This window comes from Hakea prostrata, chromosome 1 (assembly GCF_041222555.1).
Source record: "Hakea prostrata isolate BN-2017 chromosome 1, UWA_Hpros_2, whole genome shotgun sequence".
NCBI lineage: Eukaryota > Viridiplantae > Streptophyta > Magnoliopsida > Proteales > Proteaceae > Hakea > Hakea prostrata.
The window spans coordinates 22873457-22896379 of NC_142600.1; the positions used below are offsets into that span (position 1 = coordinate 22873457).

At 36.4% G+C, this 22923-nt stretch overlaps 1 protein-coding gene and 1 pseudogene across 1 annotated transcript; one reads left to right on the forward strand and one right to left on the reverse strand.

The window, feature by feature from the left end:
• Nucleotides 1–290: 290 nt before the first annotated feature.
• Nucleotides 291–2108, reverse strand: MEF3 (Pentatricopeptide repeat (PPR) superfamily protein). Its single transcript, XM_089135889.1, has one exon. It carries the CDS (start codon nt 2103–2105, stop codon nt 291–293), a length of 1815 nt encoding a protein of 604 aa, XP_088992015.1. The 5' UTR covers nt 2106–2108.
• Nucleotides 2109–2194: 86 nt separating this feature from the next.
• LOC149028332 (pentatricopeptide repeat-containing protein At3g12770 pseudogene) lies at nt 2195–4775 on the forward strand (annotated as a pseudogene).
• The last annotated feature ends 18148 nt before the right edge of the window (nt 4776–22923 follow it).

Here is a 22923-nt window from a genome sequence, read left to right on the forward strand (position 1 = left end):
AAATACCGAATGGTCTACAGAAATGTGCTTCCCTCGATGTAGATATATCAGTTAGAACCAGATTGCTCACCCACCTAGAGCATATTATAACTGACTGTTTCCAAGACTTGACAAGACAATTTAGGGCAGGCATTACCTCCTCCTATTTAAACAAAAATTAACATAGCTTGCAGTTTGATAATCACCACATACCTCAGGACCTTCATGAGCCAAATTGACATTTACACTGCAGTATTTAGAATCCCAAATGCATATTACCAGCATCTCAACATAAGAACAAAACATCTACATCATGGAGGACAAATATAACCCAGTGCCTTCATTTGTTTATGTATGGAACCCTGAATTTGCTCAATTTCTCTGTTCCTACAAGCTACTCGGTCGTTGGCACTGAACACATGGACCTTATTTTCAACTTCAATGGAGCTAAACCCAACAGTCTTTTGAAGTCTCTCTTCAGTCAGCATTAACCTCATCTCTTTTACTTTCTCCCACATTCCAGCATCCGCATAGATATTAGAAAGCAATGTCAAAGCACCTGACTGATCAGGCTCCAAGATAAGGAGCCCTTCTGCCACTTCTTCAGCTAATTTAGTTTGCTTGTGAGTTCTGCAAGCACTTAGTAGAGCTCCCCAAATGCTACCACCAGGCTTTGTTAACATTTTATTAATCAACTGTTTAGCTGATTCAATTTTCCCTGCCCTGCCTAACAGGTCAACAAGGCATGCATAATGCTCCTCTGAAGGATCAATACCAAAGTCCCTACTCATTGATTCGAAAAAATGCCATCCTTCTTCAACCTTACCAGAATGACTGCAAGCTGATAGGACTGAAACAAAAGTTATGGAGTTGGGTATGTAATTCTCAGATAACATCCTAGAAAAAAGAGTAATTGCTTCAGAATATAAACCATGTATACCGCACCCATTAATCATTGCACTCCAAGAAAAGACATTTCTTTCAGGCATCCAATCGAACACTTTGTAGGCCATCCCAATAGAACCGCACTTTGCATACATATCAATGAAGGCAGTATAAGTTACTACATCCAATTCAAACCCGTTTCTAATCACATACCCATGTACAGTCTTTCCTTGTAGCAAACAACCCAAGTGTGAGCAAGCAAGAACGACACTAGAAAAGATAACCGCATTCAGTACTACTTCCTTTTCCAACATATCCCGGAAAAGAGAAATTGCATCCAGTGGTCTGCCATTTTTGGCAAATCCTGCAATCATTGTGCTCCATAGAACAACATCCTTGTCTGTTACTTCTTTGAAATATTTAAGCGCGCAGTCAAGCAAGCCGCACTTGGTATACATGTCTATAATGGACGTTTGAAGACAATAATTCGAATCCATAAAACAGAGTTTAATACAATAACCATGAAGTGCCATTCCATCTTTACCCGCACAAATATTCCCACAGGCTCTGATCAACCCTTCCATTGAAAACGGGTCCAACTGAAAACCATTTTTAATCATCTGAGGGAACATCTCGAAAACTTCAGATTCTTTCGAGAACTTCAAATAGCCTCTTATCATTGATCCCCAAATAACTGAATTTCTGTCGGAAATTTGGCCGAATACCTTCTGCGCCTCTTCCAAGGTACCCAAATCAACGTACATGTTCAACAGCGCAGGTGCGACGTACGGATCAGTTTCTAATCCCCATTTGATTGCTTCAGAATGAAAAGACTTCCATTCTCTTAAAAGAGACAAACCCAAGCAAGCTTTGACTGCGAACACCAAATTAAAACTGTCAACTGGAGAACTCTCGCTCCGAAATCGTTTGAAAAGATGTAGAACATCAGAAAAGCAGCAATATTTTGAATATCCTGCGATGATTGTGTTCCATGAGTGTGGATTCTTAGAAAGGATCTGATCAAATGCTTTGGAGGCATTTTCCAGGTAACCCAATTTGAGATAAGCGTCAACGATCTTCGAACCGAAGAAAACAATTCTCGAGAGTCCATTTACAATTAGCTGTCCGTGTAACTGGTTGACGTGAGGAATTGTCTTAGTGAGGTTGAAGAGAGAAAACAATTCCTTGGTAGGGTTTTGAGCAGAAATGCCGAGAAAGGATTTCTGTGCAGCCTGAAACATTAACGGTCACGTCACATAAGTTAGTTGGTTGAAACCGTTAATATCTATAGGCAAAGAGAAGACCTTAGACCTTATCGTTTGTTTTCCAAGTTTTTCTTCTCTTTTTTAATAAGATTTGCTTTTCAAGTTTAGTTTGCCCTTTTCTTTTCAGTTAGTTAATACCGTTAGCCGTTAATGAATGAAACGTGAACCAAGACCATGGACATTATGGTAACAAACAGAACCAATCTCCCTGTTTCACTCCTCTCATCAGCAGTTCTACAGAAGCCTATCCATCATTCCAAGATCAAACCCAGTCACCATCAGCAGCCAAATCCTTCTTCCCCACATCTTGGAGAGACAAACCTTGAAGAGACCAAGCAAATCCATGCTCAACTTATTAAAGGTATTGATCCCAATTATCCCATTCCTTTTGAAGCATTCCATCTATATACTACCACTGGTACAAAATTCAATTCCCTGATCACTTCATACATCAAGAACAATAGACCCAGTGAGGCAGTTAACATCTATGCCTACATGCGAAAGAATGAGGCCGAGGTCGATAATTTTACAATTCCATCTATCCTCAAAGCATGTGGTCAGCTCTCATGTACTCAACAGGGGAAGGAAATACATGGTTTCATCCTGAAGAGTGGATTGGATTGGGATGTTTTCATACATAATGCGCTGATACAAATGTATAGTGAATGTGGGAGCATGGATTCTGCAAGCCAGGTGTTCAATAAAATGCCTGAAAGAGATGTCGTCTCTTGGAGTACCATGATTGGAAGCTTCAGTAAAAATAAATTTTATAGGGAAGCTTTGGACCTTATCAGAGAAATGCATCTCTTGCAAGTAAAGCCCAGTGAAATTGCCATGGTTAACATGGTAGGCCTTGCCACGGACTTGGCTTCATTGGAGATGGGGAAGAAAATGCACACTTATGTTATAAAACACGCCTTCGAGTTGGTTAGCACTCGAATGACTACTGCTTTAATAGACATGTATGCCAAGTGTGGCAGTATATCTCATGCACGAAGGCTTTTTGATGGATTGTCTCAGAAAAGCGTTGTATCATGGACTGCCATGATTGCAGGATACATTCGCTCTGGCAACTTAGAACAGGGAATGGAAGTTTTTTCACGCATGAAGGAAGAAGGTGTGCTTCCAAATGAGATCACAATGTTGAGTTTGGTTTTAGAGAGTGGGTCAGTGGGAGCTCTGGATCTGGGCAAGCAGTTACATGCCTACATTCTCAGAAATGGTTTTCATGTATCGGTTGCTTTGGCCACAGCTCTAGTTGACATGTATGGAAGATGTGGCGAGATAAGAAGTGCAAAAGCTCTATTTGATGGTATGGGCAGGAAGGATATCATGGCATGGACTGCTATGATCACTGCATACTCACAAGCCAAGTGCCTTCCTCAGGCTTTGAAACTCTTTCTTGAAATGAGGAAGGCAAACATCGAACCCAATGAAGTAACCTTTATTATCCTCATTTCATTATGTGCAGATGCAGGAGCCCTTGATCTGGGCAAGTGGATCCATGCTTACATAGACAAGCAAGGGATCCAATCAGATGTCATTCTAACAACAGCTTTGGTCGACATGTATGCAAAATGTGGTGATATAGATAGGGCACGGTGGCTGTTTAATGCATCTAGTAGTAGAGACATATGCATGTGGAATGCCATGATGTGTGGTTTAGCCATGCATGGTTGTGGGGAAGAAGCTCTGGAACTCTTCTCTAAACTTGAGAGAACAGAGATCAACCCCAATGACATTACATTCATAGGAGTTCTGCATGCTTGTAGTCATGCTGGACTGGTGACAGAAGGGAGGAAGCTCTTCAACAGAATGATTCCGAACTTCAGGCTGATTCCTAAAGTTGAACACTATGGATGTATGGTAGATCTCCTTGGTCGAGCTGGACTTCTTGAAGAGGCACTCAAACTTATCAATAGCATGCCTGTCAAGCCTAACACCATTGTTTGGGGGGCCCTGCTTGCTGCCTGCAAGCTTCATAGAAATTCTAGATTGGGGGAATTGGCAGCAAGACAGCTGCTTAAGATGGAACCTGATAATTGTGGCTATAGTGTAATGTTATCAAACATCTATGCAGCTGCAAATAGATGGAATGATGTCGCCCTGGTCAGAAGAGCCATGAAAGACACAGGAATTAAGAAAGCACCAGGTGTCAGCTCCATTGAAGTAAATGGTACAGTTCACGAGTTCCTAATGGGAGGTTGGACACATCCACAGACTAAAGAGATCCATCAAATGCTAGTTGAAATGACCAAAAAACTGAAGCAGGTTGGTTATGTGGCTGATACATCAACTGTGCTGCAAAACATAGATGAAGAGGAAAAGGAAACTGCTTTGTCATTTCACAGTGAGAAACTGGCAATTGCTTTTGGTCTCATCAGTACAACTCCAGGCACTACAATTCGGATCATGAAGAATCTACGGGTGTGTGAAGATTGCCATGCTGCTACTAAGCTTCTGTCTAAGATCTATGGGAGGGTAATAATTGTCAGGGATCGTATTCGTTTCCACCACTTCAGTGAAGGATCTTGTTCATGTAGAGATTACTGGTAGTATTTGGGATGTTAGAAGACAAAGGCAGAACACTAATTTACAATCATATATTTATTTCACCAAATTTGAATGTTAACCCTGTAGTTATAATGCAAAGGCAGTTTAAACAATGCTCCTCTTCACAATGTTCAGGTCCTCCTCCAACGAAAAGTAATCTTCCTAGTGGTGTGTCACCGAAGCCTTTTGAGAATCATTGACATTAGGGTTCTTGGCAGCATTCACCAAATAATCATCGCATATGAATGTAATCAAATAATCATTTACGGGCATATTAACTACTGAACCACCTACCATCAAGGAAAACAATGAGTTCAGCCATACACGGCCACAGAAAACCTCTGCACAGGCTGTGGAATAGTCATACACAGTAATGCAGAGAGGGTGATATTGTACGGTACTACGGTGGTCTGATTAATCATCTATGGCTCCTGAGTCAGGAAATATATGTTTCCCTGACACTTCTCTACCATACAATAAAGGTGGAGTTCACATAGAACCTATTGGGGGTCCCATCTTTGATTCATTTTGTCCGTACTTAGAGAGGTGGGTTCCACTATTATTGTATGGTAGAAAAACTTTAGGAGAGCATGTACCTCTTCTCTGACGGGTTGAAGATCATCTGTCTTTTGATCTTTCAAGCTTGACATAAGCCAGCTTCGAGTATCAGAATATGGATCATCAAACCCGCTAGCACACTTTATCTTTTTGGGTAAAGTTACAATATCATTAATCAAAAGCATCTACGGAGAATTTCCTCAACTCAACAAAAGAAGGATCAACAATAAAATTCGGTGGTTTGATCCACTTCATGTTAGATTAAAATTTCAAATTACAAATCAGCAAACATATTAGAAGATCTACAAAGCCAGCTGAACATAACAGATCTAAAAGAAGAACAAATGCTTTGAAAATATTCAATGCTGACTAGCACATTAGATGCTTTGCACAATGAAGCCTTTTTGAAAACCTATTAGAAATGCTTTACAACCGAGAGGAGCAACAAGCCAACAAGTATAGTTGTTGATCATATATAGGGTATAAATGAAAAGATTTACACCTATAGATACCAACATTGCAATTGAGGTGGGGTGAAGTAGGAGAACAACATTATCATACTACTATTATAAAAGCATGAATTCAAAAGATAAAGGCTACATTTCTCTTTCCCAAAATATCATTGTATATTCTATTCAATAGATCTTTAAATCATTTGAGAAAGATATCCAAAATTGTAATTATCTTTCGTAAGTACAATATTAATTGATATAATAATATAATAACTATTATTAATTGAACATGAATTCAAAGGACATGGTTATGTTTCTCTTTCCAAGAATACCCTTGTCTATTCAATTCATTAAATATTTAAATCATCTAAGAATAATGTCCAAAATTGTAATTTTAACTCATAAACGCAATATTTTTAATAAAATAATATTATAGAAAAACATTTCGCCAAATATTGGCTGATATTTGCTAAATTTTGGCCAGCTCAACATATTCCGATTTTTTTAACGGCGAAAATGAAACCGTCAAAATATTATAGATTTCTTGTCGATTAATATCGATATTTTTGGCAAAATAAACCGAATTTTGGACGAATCATCCACCTCTTTTTCTTGAATTTCTCTCTCTTCTCTAGAACTCGTAGACCTTCTCTCTCATACTTCTTGCACGTTTGCCATATTTTCCTTCGATCTTCGACATATAACAGTAGATCTCGCTTCATTCTTGACAGGTATATCATTGTTTGCGATAATCAAGCGGGATTTCACACAGATCTGGGAGTTTTATGGAGTTTTTTCATTTAAGAAGTAACCATTGTTCTCCAAACTTTTTTTTTTTAATGCATGCCATAATATTGTTAGATGGGTATGAAATTAAAGTATGTTGAATAGCGTAGGAAGATCTACAAACTCACGGTGTCGGAATTTTTTTCGCTAAGTTATTTATTTATTTATTTTCGTGCGGCGAAAATTATATTTTTCTACATTGAAAATGCTTACTTTTTGCATGATATATATGTTGTAGCATGTACAGGTTCTACCCAGCGCGGTCACCCCCCCCCGGGGTGGGGGCCCGGGGGGGGCCGGGGGGGGCGGGGGGGGGGGGGCGGGGCGGGCCGGCGGCGGGGGGGGAACCCCCACCCCAACCCAACCCACTTAAAAAATGCGGGTGTGGGGGGGTGGGGGGGGGGGGCGGGGGGGGGGGGGGGGGGTGGCGGGTTGGGCCTGGGGGGGTGGGGGTGGTGGGGGTCGCCTTTTGGACAAAAAAAAAAAAAAAAAAATTTTTTATAAATAATATTTATTATGGATGTCCATTACCCAAAGAGATTGTACTCCAATTGAAGGTCTCAACTACCTCAGGATGCAATATGGGAAGATCACAACCATCTCATTACACAATGGGCAGCAATATTTCCACCTAGACCTCTATCTGGGTAGCAATCTATCCTCCATATCAAGAATATCTTATTGTGTGCAAGAATCATATATGTATTCATATCGAGTAGATGTTCATTCTACTATAAATATGTAAGCACCAAGAATGAATCAGATTGATCTTGTTATAGTTTATCTCTCGATATATTTCTTTATTTTATAACACGTTATGACGATGCCGAAGAACGAATCAGCTCGAAGTATTGCGTATTGAGAAGAAAGACAAGAGACTATGTATCATTATGTTTTTATTCCAAAGTGAAAAGAATGATCGACCTCCTGCACGTTTTGTAAACAACGGAGTTTACCTTGTCCATCTTGAAATGTAAGTGCATCATGATAAAAAGGTATGTGTTTTATTGAATCTAAGAATCAATCAAATAATAAGATATTATGTTGCTTTAACGATTGTGGTTTTATTTATTGTATATAGTGGTTGCTAGCTTTGCACCACAAATATTGTTAAATGCACATGAAGTTGCAAGATTTGAAATTGTAAATGAATACGATTCGAGATGCATATGAAGTTGCAAGATTTGAAAGCGTAAAAAGAGAGAGAGATGCACGAAGTTGCAAGATTTGAAAGCGTAAATGAAACGACGAGATGCACATGAAGTTGCAAGATTGAAAGGAAATGAATACGATCGAGATGCACATGAAGTTGCAAGATTTGAAACGTAAATGAATAGATCGAGATGCACATGAAGTTGCAAGATTTGAAAGCGTAAATAAATACGATGAGTTTTGAAATTAATTCTCTTTTGAAATTATAAGGAGAAAATATTATTCATGAAAATATCGACAAATTTTCAAGTTTAGATTTGTTGTTACAATAGTAATATTGTAAAAGGAGTTTTAAGAAATAATCTGAGATATCATGCCTATTTGTGGCTGAGTAAAATAATGGACTATTAATGAAAAGTCATGAAGCTCGTCTTATTGGTTCTGTTCCATTCCCCGAAGTGAATGCAACAATTCATGATATGCCTGAAAGAAGGCAAAATTAAAATTATGGTCATGACTGTGGAAGAGGATGAGACAAAAGACGGAATAATTACCGTCATTATTATGGAAATAAATAAGAGAATAATAAGGATTCTCAATATAACAATTCAAGGAGTGAAGATAATATTTGTTACCAATGTGGTATGAAAGCCATTAGACATGTATCGTCATACTCCACAATATTTAATTAAGCTTTGTCCAGCCTTAATTAAAGAAATAAAAATAATGTGGAGATAAAATAGATTTTCCAAAATCATGATACTTGAGCAATTTTTGCCTATAAAAGGAATGATTTTGATGGCCTCACAGATACTACACATCTAGATGCTGCAAACTTCTTTGAAGATAATAGTTGAAGATTTGATTATGTAATTCTTTTCTCTTCAAATCTCATCTCATAAGTTAGTTTATCATAAATTTAATCTTTTTCCTCTATTATTTTTTTTTATTGACTTTCTATATATCTTTTAATATATTTTGTTTCATTTTTTATGAAGAATGTGAATATTCTCTTATATGCTGTGACGCATATTATATTCGAGAGAAAAAAAATATTTCTTTTATTTAATGATGTGAAGCCAATGTTCATATAAAATCGGTAGTACAATGTTGATTGGAAGCTCGGAAGAGCTAATCTATTATTATTTGGGAGATAAAATTGGCTATGAATAATTCATTATTTTGTAGTAAGTTTGAAACTTATTAAGTTTCAAAGCTATTTGTCAAAATGATTATCAAATTGAGACTACAAATAATGGTATAAGTAAATATCTATACAAAGGTATTAGATATTTCTCCCAATTTGTACTACACGAATATCGCATGGTTGAAACACATGCTTGGGTAAATCAAATGAACATTGATTCCAATAATTTTATTATTTGGCATGACCGGTTGGACCATCCCGGATCAAGTATGATGCGAAAAAATTATTGAAAATTCAATTGTCATCCATTGAAGAACCAGAAGATTCTTCAAATAAGTGAATTTTCTTGTATTGCTTGTTCTCAAGAAAAAATTATTATTAAATATTCACCAGCTAAAGTTGAGATTGAACATTCTACGTTTTTGAAACGTATAGAGGGTGAAATATATGGGCCCATTCACCCATCATGTGGACCATTCAGATAATATATGATTTTAATAGATGCATCTATAAAGTGGTCACATGTATGTTCATTATGAACTCGCAATTTGGTGTTTGCGAGATTGTTTGCTCAAATAATGAGATTAAGAGCATAATTTATGAATTATAAGATAAAGACCGTTTGTCTTGATAATGTTGGTGAATTTACATCTCAGGCTTTATGATTATTGTATAACAACTGAGATCACAGTTGAATAGCCTGTTGTTTATGTTTATATCCAAAATGGTTTAGCAAAATCATTTATTAAATGTCTCCAATTAATAGCTAAACCATTGGTTATGAGAACAAAGCATCATTTGTACGCATCAGGCCAAAAGGTTGTCATAAATTCTCCCTATTACAATTGGCTTATGGTCAGAAGCCAAATATTTATCATCTTAAAATTTTTGGATGTGCGGCTTACGTTCCAATTGCTCCACCACAGCGCACAAAGATGAGTCCCAAAATAAAGTTGGGAATATATGTTGGATATAAATCTCCTTATATAATTCAATATATTGCTAAGGATAGGAGATTTATTTAATACAATACTTGCTGAGTATTATTTTGATAAATTAGTTTTTCCAACATGAGGGGAGAGAATAAACAGTTGGAAAAAGAGATTGATTGTATGCATTATCATTATCTCATTAGATCCTCGCACTGAGCACTGTGAACTTGAAGTTCAAAGGATAATGCAATAAATATTATAAATCAACTGCCAGATTTGCTGACCTGCTAAGAGTTACTAAATCTCATATTCCAGCTCTAAATGCTCCAATTAGAATTGATGTCCAACGAGGACAATCTATCGGTGCAAATGAAATTAAACCACGTTTAAAGCGTGGAAGATCAATCGGTTCAAGGATAAAATCCTAGAAAAGGAAAGGAGCAAATGATCAAGATGGTCATAATATGGAGACAATTGATTATGAAGATCTTGAAGACGTAACTTTCTATAAAACCCCAGAAGAGGTTCAGGTACCTGAAAAATAATGAAGAGATCTCGATTAGTTATGTCATTGCAGGAAAAAGATGGAACCGAAAAGATAAAGTTGTCGACAACATTTTTGCATATTATGTTATTGTTGAAATAATACATCAAGACGAGGATCTTGAACATAAATTTGTTGATGAATATAAATCAAGAAATGATTGGCCAAAATGTAGAGACGCAATTCAAGCAGAATTGAATTCGCTTGAAAATTAAAGTTTTTGGACCTGTAGTCCAATATCTGAAGGTATAAAGCCAGTGGGGTACAATTGAGTTTTCTGCGAATCGTGATATATAAAGCATGAATTATGGCACAAGAATTTTCGCAGATGCCTGGCATTGATTACATGGAAACATGTTCTCTTGTGGTGGATACCTTCAGATATCTTATTAATCTGGCAGTATATGAAAATTTTGGCATGCGTCTAATTGATATTATTACAGCCTATTTATATGGCTCACTTGAGTGTGAAATATATATGAAAATCCCTGAATGATTCAAAATGATTGAAGCATATAAAAATTCCTAGGAAGTTTGTTCAATAAGGCTTCAAAGATTATCAAGGCATATATAGTAATCTCTTTAGTGGATATTTACTAAATGAAAAGCATAAAAATGATCCAATTTATTATTGTGCCTTTATTAAAGGATATGGATCTAATTTTAGTAAGTATATATGATGATGATTTAAATATCATCGAAACTCTGAAGAGTTTCCAAAAGCAGTAGATTATTTTAAGAAAGTTGAAATGAAAATCTTGAAAAGACAATGTTTTCTCTTGATTTGTAAATTGAGCATTTGACGAATGAAATATTCGTTCATCAATCAACTTATATAGATAATATTTTGAAGAGATTTTATCTAGATAAAATACATCCATTGAGTACCCCAATGGTTGTGAGATCGCTCAATATAAAGTAAGATTCATTTCGACCCCAAGAAAACAGTGGAGAATTTCTTGGTCCTGAAGTACCATATCTTAGTGCAATTGGGGCATTAATGTATCTTGCTGATAATACACAATCGAATGTAGCATTTTCTATAAGTGTATTAACAAGATTTATTTATTCTCCAATACGAAGACACTGAAATGTTATAAAACATATATTTTAGTATATTCGGGAAATTATTGACATGATATTATTTTATGAATGTGGATATCAACTTACTAGTTTTGCAGATGCAGGATATTTATGAATGTGGATATCAACTTACAACTCTTGATCTTCAATGAAATGGTGAAATCTATGTTCATTGAATTCGCTCAAGTGATAACTTGACAGTTTATTTATTGAGGCGTTGCCTACTTCAAATGTTGAGAAGTTGGTATATGATAATGGAATGTACGTATTCAAAGATACTCAATGATGTTATCATCGGGGGAGTAAAATACGTCTGCACTCTTTTCCCTTAACCAAGGTTTTGTCCCACGGGTTTTCCTAGTAAGGTTTTTAATGAGGCAGCTACCAATACGTATTATTTAGATATGTATACTCTTTTCCTTCACTAAGATTTTTTTTTTCACAGGGTTTTTCTTAGTAAGGTTTTAACGAGGTACATTATCTATTGATGGACATCCAAGGGGGAGTGTTATAAATAATATTTATTATGGATGTCCATTACCCGAAAGAGATTGTACTTCCAATTGAAGGTCTCAACTACCTCAGGATGCAATATTGGCGAAGATCACAACCATCTCATTACACAATGTTGGCAGTCAATATTTCCATCCTATGCACCTTCTATCTTGGGTAGCAATCTATCCTTCCATATCAAGAATATCTTATTGTGTGCAAGAATCATATATTGTATTTCTATATCAGAGTAGATGTTCATTCTACTATAAATATGTAATGCACTCAATTGAATGAATCACTTCTGATTGATCTTGTTATAGTTTTATTCTGTCTCTGATATATTCTCTTTATTTTATAACAAATTTAGATTTTTCTATCATGTGTAAACCAACCTCACAATTTTTCACCCAATGAAATTGAATTTGTAAGATTTAAGAGTTATCAATTAAGACTTTTAAACTTTAAAATAATAAAACTAAATGAAATTTGAAAATTAAAAAGTTAACGATTAAAATTAAGACTTAAAAGTTAAGAGTTATCAATTAAGACTTTTAAATTTTAAAATAATAAAACTAAATGAAATTTGAAAATTAAAAACTTAAAACTTAAACCGTTAAATGTGTTAACACTCAATTCTCAACTACTCAAATTCGAGTCTCAACGTCTCAAAGAACCAAAATTCATGGATCATTAATTACATTTAAACAATACCAAAAAAATTAATTATATTTAATATTTTAATTTTATATGTAAAAGACTAACGGGCTAACGGGCGCACACTAGCTGGGCCGGGCCAGCTCAAAACCGTTCGGGCCGGTTTGGGCTGTGATAGGCCGGTTTGGTCCGGTTTTAACGGTTCGGGTAGAAAATTGACACCCCTAATGTAATCCAACAACCATGATTGTGTTAGAGGCATTAGAGAACAATGTTTCATACCACAGTCCCAGATATCCCAAACTAGGAACTCAACAAGGATAACCCTCAATCGTAGTCACACTAAAAACATCATTCTATAGCAAATAATAAATCAAGTACATCTAATCATCATCCACAACATGTAATCATCAAGTAATCAATTTAAACTATTATTACAACAAGTTATAAGACTAATTACACATTCAAAGTAATAGACAAGTCAATTCATATATAAGTAATTGTAACATTACCTGTCTAAGCAGAGAAACTACTGAGAAAAATATTAAACATCACAAGTAACCACCCCAGCAGACCTCAAAGATCACCTAGGTTAAGGTTAAGAAGTTTTATTTAAGTCTAAGATCAAAACGAAGCAAAAATCAAACGGACATGGCCACTGTGACCCGGTCGGTTGCTCAGGGTGGTTGGTTAGGCGGGGGGGCGCCCCCCCCCCCGGGGGCACCCCCCCGGCGGGGGGGCGGTCTTTCGCCCCCCCCCCCCCCCTTTTGGGGGGGGGGATCGGTTTTGCGTGAAGTCGGGTTTATTTAATGTTGACTTTGAAGTTTGACCGTGATTTCAGGTTTACTATCTTTGAAAATCTTAGGAAGATGTCTTTGTGGGCCATCTCAATAGAAGATATGGTGTTTGACCCAAAACCCATGGATATTGATGATGGTGTTTCCTATGGAAACCTTATTTGATTTGGTGTTGAACTATTTATTTGTGAAGAAGAACTTGGTTGATGGACCTAAAGCTTAGTTGGACCTAGTTTGAGACATCCCTCCATACTAGGTAAGTAGTACGATGTATTGAAAGAAGCCCATCCAAAAATATTGAAGTTAGGCCCATTAAATCCCTATTTTTGAACAAGTTGTCCAAGCAGTGGCATTTTGGTAAATATCTGTTTTTAAGGTTTTCAAAAGCTTTATTTCTTTTAATTTCGTGGTAAACTATTCCCACCATGTTTCTAAACCTCTTGATAGCATGGGATCGACCTTTGAACTTCCTCTTTGGCAACCAATCAACCAACAGGGTCGGTTTGGTCAGTTTGGTGAAACCCTAGTAACTCTTGAACTCTTTGTGCTATTTAAAAGGGGGAACTCCATGTGTTTCACTCTCAATCTGTTTCTAAGCCTTGGGAGAACGTGGGAAGATTCCTATAACCTCTCCTTCGAAGCCAAGAAAGATCCTCAAGCATCTCTTCAGATTTCTTCATCGGTTTCTCTTCTAAAATGTTGGTATTCAATTCGCTTCTTCTTTAATTCATTCTTTCTTCTCTACTTCTGATTTTCTGATCATGAGAAGGGTGTTACACTACTGTAATGACCTCTTCTTTAATTCTTTTAACCCTAGAGTGAATCCCCCAATTCACTCTATGATCTTGAAGCCATATGGCGATGATCCTTGATTTTGATTCCACCAAAGCTCTTAATGATACTTTCCCTAATTTCCTACCTATCTTTATTATTGTGGGGAAGGTCTCATATTATTACCATGACCTTCCCTTGTGTCCTCATGATTGAGGAGTTGATCCTTGTTTTTCTTTGGAACAATTGGCAACCCTTTTATTTTCTATTAATTCATTGGACCCTCCCCAAAACCTTTCTTGATTGTAAATTCCTTGCCCTAAGGGTGAATCTTTATTCTCCTTAGTCTTTTAAGTGGGATACACGGATTCTTGTTAGTAAATCCCTAATTGTATGATTTGAATTTGTTTCCCTTCACTTTAATTGAGAACCTTATTTTCTCTCATTAGTAGACCCTTTCTAATTCCATTCTTTATTTTGAAATACTAATGAGATTTTCCTTTATCTATCTTGGGTTGTTTTTATGAGAGGTAACCATATATGAAACCCTATTGTTCTTTATTTGTTGGAAACTTCCCAACACTTTTTCAGATTGTGCATTCTTTGTTTCTCTTTCCCTTGGTGATATTTGTGTTAACCTAAACTTGATCACTATATTTTCTTCATGATCCATGTTTAACCTAATTAGGATTTCTAATTATTCTTTCTTCGTTCTTGTTCTTTTTGAGATCAGGAAGAAGATGATGCATTCTTGCAACCATCTATTCCATGATCTCATTCTATTCTTTGAGATCTATGATCATCATCATGATCTTAACCCTAGCTAATAGATTCTTGAAACCTTAACCCTAATCCTTGAATGATCTTTCTCGAAACCTCTTGTAACCTCCAGTCGGGAAACCTCATGGGTAATGTTTCGTTAACATAAACTAGATTTCCTATGATTTCTTGTTATTTTCTTGATAACAATCATTCCCTCTCTTTCCGTGATCATAACCTTTTCATGGGTCATATGTTATGATGAAACCCTAACCTCTTTGTTACAAACCTATTATAATTGATTTTTCGGACTATGATCTCCCCCATGCTCATTTGGGTTTGGTTGTACTTGGTCTTCAACCCCATGAGCAAAGCACCCGATAGCAATATACTTGGGGCGGTTACTAGTGGCGGTTGATTAAACCAAGCGACCGCCCGGTTACGCTCGGAAAATGCCATATTTGCCCCCGTCGTTATAAATAGCATCCCCGCCCTATTAACGATTATTATGTTCGGGATTGCTATTTTGGGCGATAGGCGGCTGTGGAAACGTGCGGGATTCAGGCAAGTCTGTTAATGATATGAAACTTTTCTCTTCTATTCTTGGTGATTCTTATTAAGGTAATGAATCTCCATCTTCTATTCTCTTCTTTTTAACCTCGATTGAAATGAACCCATCCCCATTTTGTTAGTGATTACCCAATTGATTTGTTGTATCTCCCTTTTCAATGTTCTTGATGAGATCTGTCAAAAAACGAATCCCCGCATTTGTTTAATGGATGGATCCCATCAAGGGAATGATTTGGGTAATAAATCTTTGTTAATTTTAGGGTTTCTTGTTCTAGACCTATTAAGCTTGAAATTCGGACTAAGATCATCCCAAAACGGATTGAAATCGGATGATAAAAAGTCGATTTTCGGAGTTGGAAACGCCTCAAGCAGGCGGTCGCTGTGGAGGTCGCTAACCCAAGCAACCGCCACAAGCAACCGGCGGTTTCCAAGATCGTGTAGGCTTGATTTTTGAATTGTTTTGACTCTTGACTCTTATACATTCTTGTAACCCTATGCCTAGGTGTTCTCTGTTTCAAATAAAAGTCTTATAATAGTTTTTGGATTGCAAGTTAGAGGACTTCTACTAAATTACAGGTAAGGACATGCATTCTTATTTATATGCAATTACATATACATGATGATTCAGCTGTTCTATTTACATTCTTTGATCATGTAACTTGCTGTAATTGTATAAAGCATGTGAATCTTATTGTATATTTGCTGTTAGTGGTGTTCTTTGATGTACTTCATCTTTTATGATATTGCACAACTGTTCATGGTATGATAAAGAGTGATTGTAGTGTAGTTGTGATGGAAGGGGTATTCCTTTGGGATATCGTGGCTTGGGATATCGGAAGGCGTGGAATGGGACACATGCCTGCTGATGTCTCCAGCACTATCATGATTACTTGATGACATACTTAGGGAGTCTAGAATTGCATGGCTAGGTACCCCACATGCTATACCCTTTCGGCAGGGGAATTGAAGCCGGGTGACCCGTGACAATGGTGACGTGACTATGTTTCATCCAACAGCGGTAACCGGTCCGTGCGGAGACTCGGTGGTCCACTATTGGTCATGTAATGGTAGGGTTGCATATGTTAGGGTTGGGCTCATGGACGCCAAGGAGCGGACCGGGTGTCGCGAGGAGTCATGAGAGCATCCGCCCCAATAATATGTGGATGACCATAGGGTTAAGGAGTGGAGTCCAACAGAGGTAGCCGGCCGTGAGGATTCTCACTCCTAGGTTGCGAAGGATACTGAACCGAGTTGGTTGGTGCCATAGGGGAAGTATCCGGACTTCATATAGTATGTTACCATTATGACCTTGCATTGGATTAGAAACCCCGACATGCGCCAGACTCATTGCCAATGGTCGTGGTGACAGAGTGTTGACTTAACCCCCACCACGGTTTGAGAGCCAGTGTGGACTTACCCCTTGCCCATGATCCCTACAGAGGTAACCAGCCTGCCGGATCGAGTGATGAGACTTACCCAAAGGAGGGCTGGTGTATATCTTAAAGCATGTCAGCCATTAGAGACTTGCATAGTTAGATCTTAGTAGCATTCATATTCGCATATCATCCATATCATTTCATATGGCATTCGTGGATTGTATTGACATATATATGAGAATTGCTTATTCCTTACTGAGTTTGTTGGAACTCATTCCTTTCATTGTATGTATTATATAAACTGTACAGATGGGTGCACAACGTCGGAAGTTGGAAATGATTCGTATAAAAGAGCCTTCTCGTTTGAAGCTGATGTGGCACAGACAGTGGTACATGGACTTGCAGAGCATGAAGCCTCCTGAAGATGAAGATTATTTAGTTATTCTTTTTGCTTCCGCTGAACTTAATATTACATTTGATTCTTGATTCTTTCCTTTGATTATTTCTTGGATATTTATTGGAGTATTTGGACTCCTGTAACCTTTTTATTAATTATTGCACTATTCTTGCTCTTGATTACAGGTATTTGTATTTATTATTATTGATAGACTAAAACCATGGATCCTGTGACGGTTCGCACCCACGGGTCGTCAGGCGGGTAACCGGGCCTAGCGGGCGGGGTGTGACACTAATAACAAAGAAAATCAAGTAAAAGGAGAGTGTGTTTAACTAACCTCTAAAAGATCTAAAAGTCCAAGCGAGATCCAAGCCTTCTCTGCGATTCGAGAGTTCTTTACCACCAACCATGTGTACATTGTCTCTCAATCGTCCACAATAGCCTCCACAAATAAAATAATACGAAATTAGGTCATGGATGAATATTATAGAGGGTTGGGGGCAAAACAAGGTTTAAAACCCACAAACAGACCTACCAGTCGCTTGGGTAGTTGGTTGGGTCAATCAACCGCCTTAAGCAACCGCCCCCTAGTACTTTTTAGTACTTGAGTGCTTTGCTCATCCGATTGATCCCCGACACCAATCTAACTAAACCAACACGTGGGGGGGGGGGGGGAGGTCCTTACCTTGATCTCAAACATCTTCAAACTTGACTTGTCTCCAGCTAGAAATCCACCTTCCCAATCCATCAAGGTTTCCACTAGATCTCCTTCCGGTTCCTAGTATGACAGGTTCTTCATCGGTAGAATCCAGATCTATGGGCTCAGGGTATGGATCATGGTTTCAATTCGGATAGCCTACAACTTCTTCCGGCTGGAACTTCGGGTACTTGGACCTGCAATACGGATTTCGGATTAAAATTATAGGGGTTATTACAAAATTGATGAGCAAGGTCATGATTCAAATGGTTGAGGCCAACTACTTTAAAAAACATCACCATTTGTTCCTCCAAACTAAGGAACCTACTATCAAACATAAGACTTGTATCCCTCACCAATTGACACAAGCTAAATAATGCCTTTCTATTGAGCATAATTGCTCTTGGCAAGTACAATTAGAAACCCTAATGATTCTCTATGTCTCTTTTTGGCCACCTAGAGGCTCACCCCGATATGGAGCTCTACTTAGAAACAATCTCTTAATCTTTTCCACTGCTAGGGCAACACCCATAATGACAAATATCATGGCTTACCTCCGCCTCTCTCCTCAACTCTTCACTCTGTCTCCTTAGGTGCCTGTCATCTATGTTAATAGAGGTCTACAATTAATTTCAATAAATTAAATTATGTAGTATTTATATAATAACACCTTTCAAAGTCATAATCATATAGTGACAATAAGAGAGTAAAGGAAAATGTTTCGTTGTAACTATAATTATTACACGTACCACAAGAGATCAAAGGAAAATGTTTCATTACAACCATAGTAGATTACATAGTCTAAATGACATGGTTTCAATACAATATTAGGCATAACTACAATTATTGATCCAAATACATACTACGATATCCTAAAATTATTATCGTGTCACTCCTAACATTTGAAGAAATAGTACTACCATAGTCACAATCAGAACATTTTGGATCAATCCTAGCTTTTTCTTTACTTCTTTCTCTCTAAAATTTGAAGCTCTAAGCTCCACCTTCGCTACATCTTCTTCCTACCTTGTATCCATAACAATAGCAAGATTTCATGTGCTAACTTGTTCTAGTGGTTCACACTACTTAAAAAAGCCACATCCTGCCATTAGGAAAGGCTGCACAACATTGATATAGTCTGTCGGGATTTTGGAACGACTCAGCAATCCTAATTGGGGCTCGCTTCTCACATTTGCATTTGTATTAGTATACTTCAAATACGATCTTGAAGGATCGTTAACGCTAGAAGTTGGTATCTTGTAAATGCACAAACAAGCAAGTAAGCTAAACTTACCGTGTTCGTGGAGTTGATATCTCCTATCATCTCGGCTTAGCCCTTTTTTTTCTTCCCCTTTAGTGAAAAGACTATCCTACCCAAAAAGAACAATAATAATAATAAATGGATGATATCACCTAACGACCATATACCTCTTTGATATTGTGGGCACAATTCAAATCCATTACGCACCTGCACCTGCACCTGCACCTGCTTGTTGGTTGGTGTAGGTGCTAATCCACATCCACCCCAATTAAAGACTAACTCTGATTTGAATAGTTACCTAAAACTAGACCAGAACCAACCCTTATATAACTGTGTATCAATCAATGGAACAAGCAAGCAGCGCTTGTTTTTACAAGGGAGAGAGAGAGAGAAAAAAAAACCAAAGAGAGGTGAATCAGTTTATCCAGCAACAACGACACCATTGTTTGTCTTGTAAGAAGAGGAAAAGTATAAGTGGGTGGAAAGCAACAAAGAAAAGAAAAGAAAAGAAAAGGTATCTTGTCACCTCTAAAACTTCCAAACTGGTTAGTGCTAAACAAGACACGATGGACTAAGTTTAACTACTTCAACCTTTCCTTCTCTTCCTCAGCTTCCTCCCATTTTATTGCATTCAGAGAATGGACCCACTTAACCTCACACTAGCCGCTAGATTCCAATTTTTGCCACCTGGGTTTTGCACATTCTTTCCAACCAAAAAATAACCTTTGGATTTTCTTCGTATATATATTTTTTAAATGAGAAAATTTTGCACATATTCCAAGATAATTGACAAATAACATAGATACTTCAAAATTATATCAAATTGACAATAATCTTTAAGATGTCTCTTAATTTATTACACACTAGTACATTCTCTTAATTCGGACCTGTTTGATAACATGAATCTACGGATTTGAAATGAAATGAGATTTCAAATATGCGGATTCATTGTTCAAAAAATTAACTATTTGGTTATCCTCAAACATGGGCGGAACCAGGATTCAATATTGGGGAGCTGAAAAATGGAAGTCCAGATTGGAGAAACACCAATGGTTTTTCATCACACATATTGTGTGGGTCCTTCTAAAACCTATTTCACATATATTTTGTGGAGTCTACACATATTTGATAAAAATAAGTAAATTATTGATAATGATATTTTTTTCAACAAGATATAGGTAAATTAAAGCATCAATAAAAAAAAAAATACATAGCTTCAACCCTAAAAAATCAAATGCAAACCAAAAATTTTTTTTATAAGATAAGAGATGTAAACCAATGGTACTTAGTTACCTTACTAACTATACACATTTTATTTACAATATAAAATTAAATAGCAAAAATTGTAGATAAAATAAAGAAACAAAGAATATAAAATGAAATAAAGAATAACAAAAAAAAAAAAAAAAAATAAATAAATTGAGAAAGAAAAAGAGTACCTAACTGTGGGGAGTTTTTTCCCAAAATTTAAAAGGGAAGAATAAATGGAAAGAATAAATGGGAAGAAATAAATAGAAGAGAATAAATAGGAAAAAAATAAGAGAGAGGAGAGAGGAGATATGAGAGAATAAATAAAGATTGAGGAGTAAGTATCTAATTATAAATGATATTTTGAATATCTAATAATATATTTTTTTTTCATAAATTTCCTTTAATCCATGTTTACAGAAAGAGATGAGAATAGATAAGAAGAAAAGATGTGAGAGAAAAGAGTGGGAAGAATAATTGGAATTGAGGAGTTAGTTTTTAATTAGAGATGACTTTTATACCCATTATTTTACATTTAAAAATTATTCTCAATATTTGGGGGGCCAGATAGTGACATTTCACATGTGAGAAGAGAAAAAAGTGGAAAACTGAAGGAAATTAGTATAAAAAATCCTATATTAAAGGAATTAATAAAAAAATTGAAAAATCGGGTGGGGGGCCATGGCCCCCGGCCCCTTAGTGGGTCCACCCCTGTCCTCAAATCTATCGAAGTTTATAGAGTTCTATTGGTTTACTTTGCATGAATCCGCAATTTTAGCAATTTTATACTTATGGTGGATGTAATCCATCCAATACCCAAGAATGACTTAATTTACGTTTTTAAGCAAAAAAATGAAATCTCTCAATTTCATGAATCCAGGAATTTGAAATCTCTAGATTCAAATAACCAAAGAGACCCTTAACAAATTTGTCAAGTTATAGTCAAATAAATTTATAATTCCTAAATTATCCTTAAATCTCATGATTTACCGTGTTGCCTTTAATAAAATAAAATCTTAAATTTTATCTCTTTTTTTTTTGGGAATTGATAGTTTATATTAAGAGTATGAAATATTACACATGCTATAAGGAACATTGAACCCTTGACCTCTTTACTAAAAGATGTCGATCATTACCGATTGAACAATCTTCGATAATATCTAAATTCTATCTTCTTCCCTCATATTTGAATTTATTCTTTATTCATTTGTCATTTTATGTCATAAGAGATAAAATAATCCAATTAACTATATATTCGTCATTTTTTTTTGATTGAACTAAAAAAGAAAAGCACCCAAAAAAGGCGACTGCCAATTTAAAAAGTTCCAAGATAAGTATGTTTTTTTGCGACCTAAAATTTTTACAAAATAAAATTATAATGAGATTTGAATTTTGAAGTTGCCAATCGACTTGGCTTCCTTTTCCAAATTGCTCTCGTCAACCGTAAAAAAGGAAGATACATTTGTCAGTACCTTAAATGGGTGTTTGAGTCAAATTATGTTTTCTCTTTGTCTCATTTTTTAAAAGACAAGAAGATTCTCGTCACTTTTTCTTTCTATTGTTTGTATGTGTCGGTTTGGATTATGGGATTTTACTCTACTGTCGTGTCTGTGGTCCTTGATTGATAAATTTCTTTAGATATATAAATAAAACACAAAACGTACCAACTCCCACCATTGGGTTTCTTATGCTTTTCATGAAATTTTTGCTTTTGTCAATTTCAACTTTTCACATTCTTGTTATTTTCTTGTCTTTCTCTTTTCATCAAAGAATATGAAACTGGAGATTTGAGCCGTTGAACATCTTAGCTTTGATTTTGGTACCCAATTTCTTTTTCTTTGACCAAATTGCCCATAGAAAAATTGCACTTATATTTTGATATTTTATCGTGCTGAAACATTTTTATTTTTTATGATAAAGATAAATTGGATAAATGGGTGCCACAGTGTGTGAGGATTTTTTCCACACGGACTAAGTTTGATTAAGAAAAACTTTGAATTATATTGGGCAATTGTGTGCTCTTTGGTCTGGGCATGGGATTACTATCAGCATCTGTGGATTATACTAAGTCTCTGGTGGGCTATATTGATGGGGCTAGTGCTTGCACCGGTAGCTTATAAGGCTAATGTTTACATAGGTCGAACTCGAAAGTTCAAAAATTGCCTAGCGGGGACGCAAGAGTGCATCCTACTTTTATTTACCCAAAAAAAAACATTTGAATAAAAAAATAAACTATTACTTGTCCAATTGGACATGTCTATCCATCAATTTGATTAGTTTGAACAAGAGGATGACACCATAGTTTTAGAATTCCACTGGACCACAATGATTTTATTTGGGAATTAGATTTCTTCCACTTGGATGCACGGTGCACTCAACTTTTCTCTCTTACAGCCTACCTGACACAAGTCACTTTGAGCCCACCTGAAACAAAAATTTGGGTGCACCCAATATTTGAACACATCTATTTGTAGCTTAGCTAGCAATAGCAAAGACATGGACAACTAACCATATAGGAAGTGGTTATCAAGGCCAGAGTTGGCACTAGGAGTGTTGTTATAA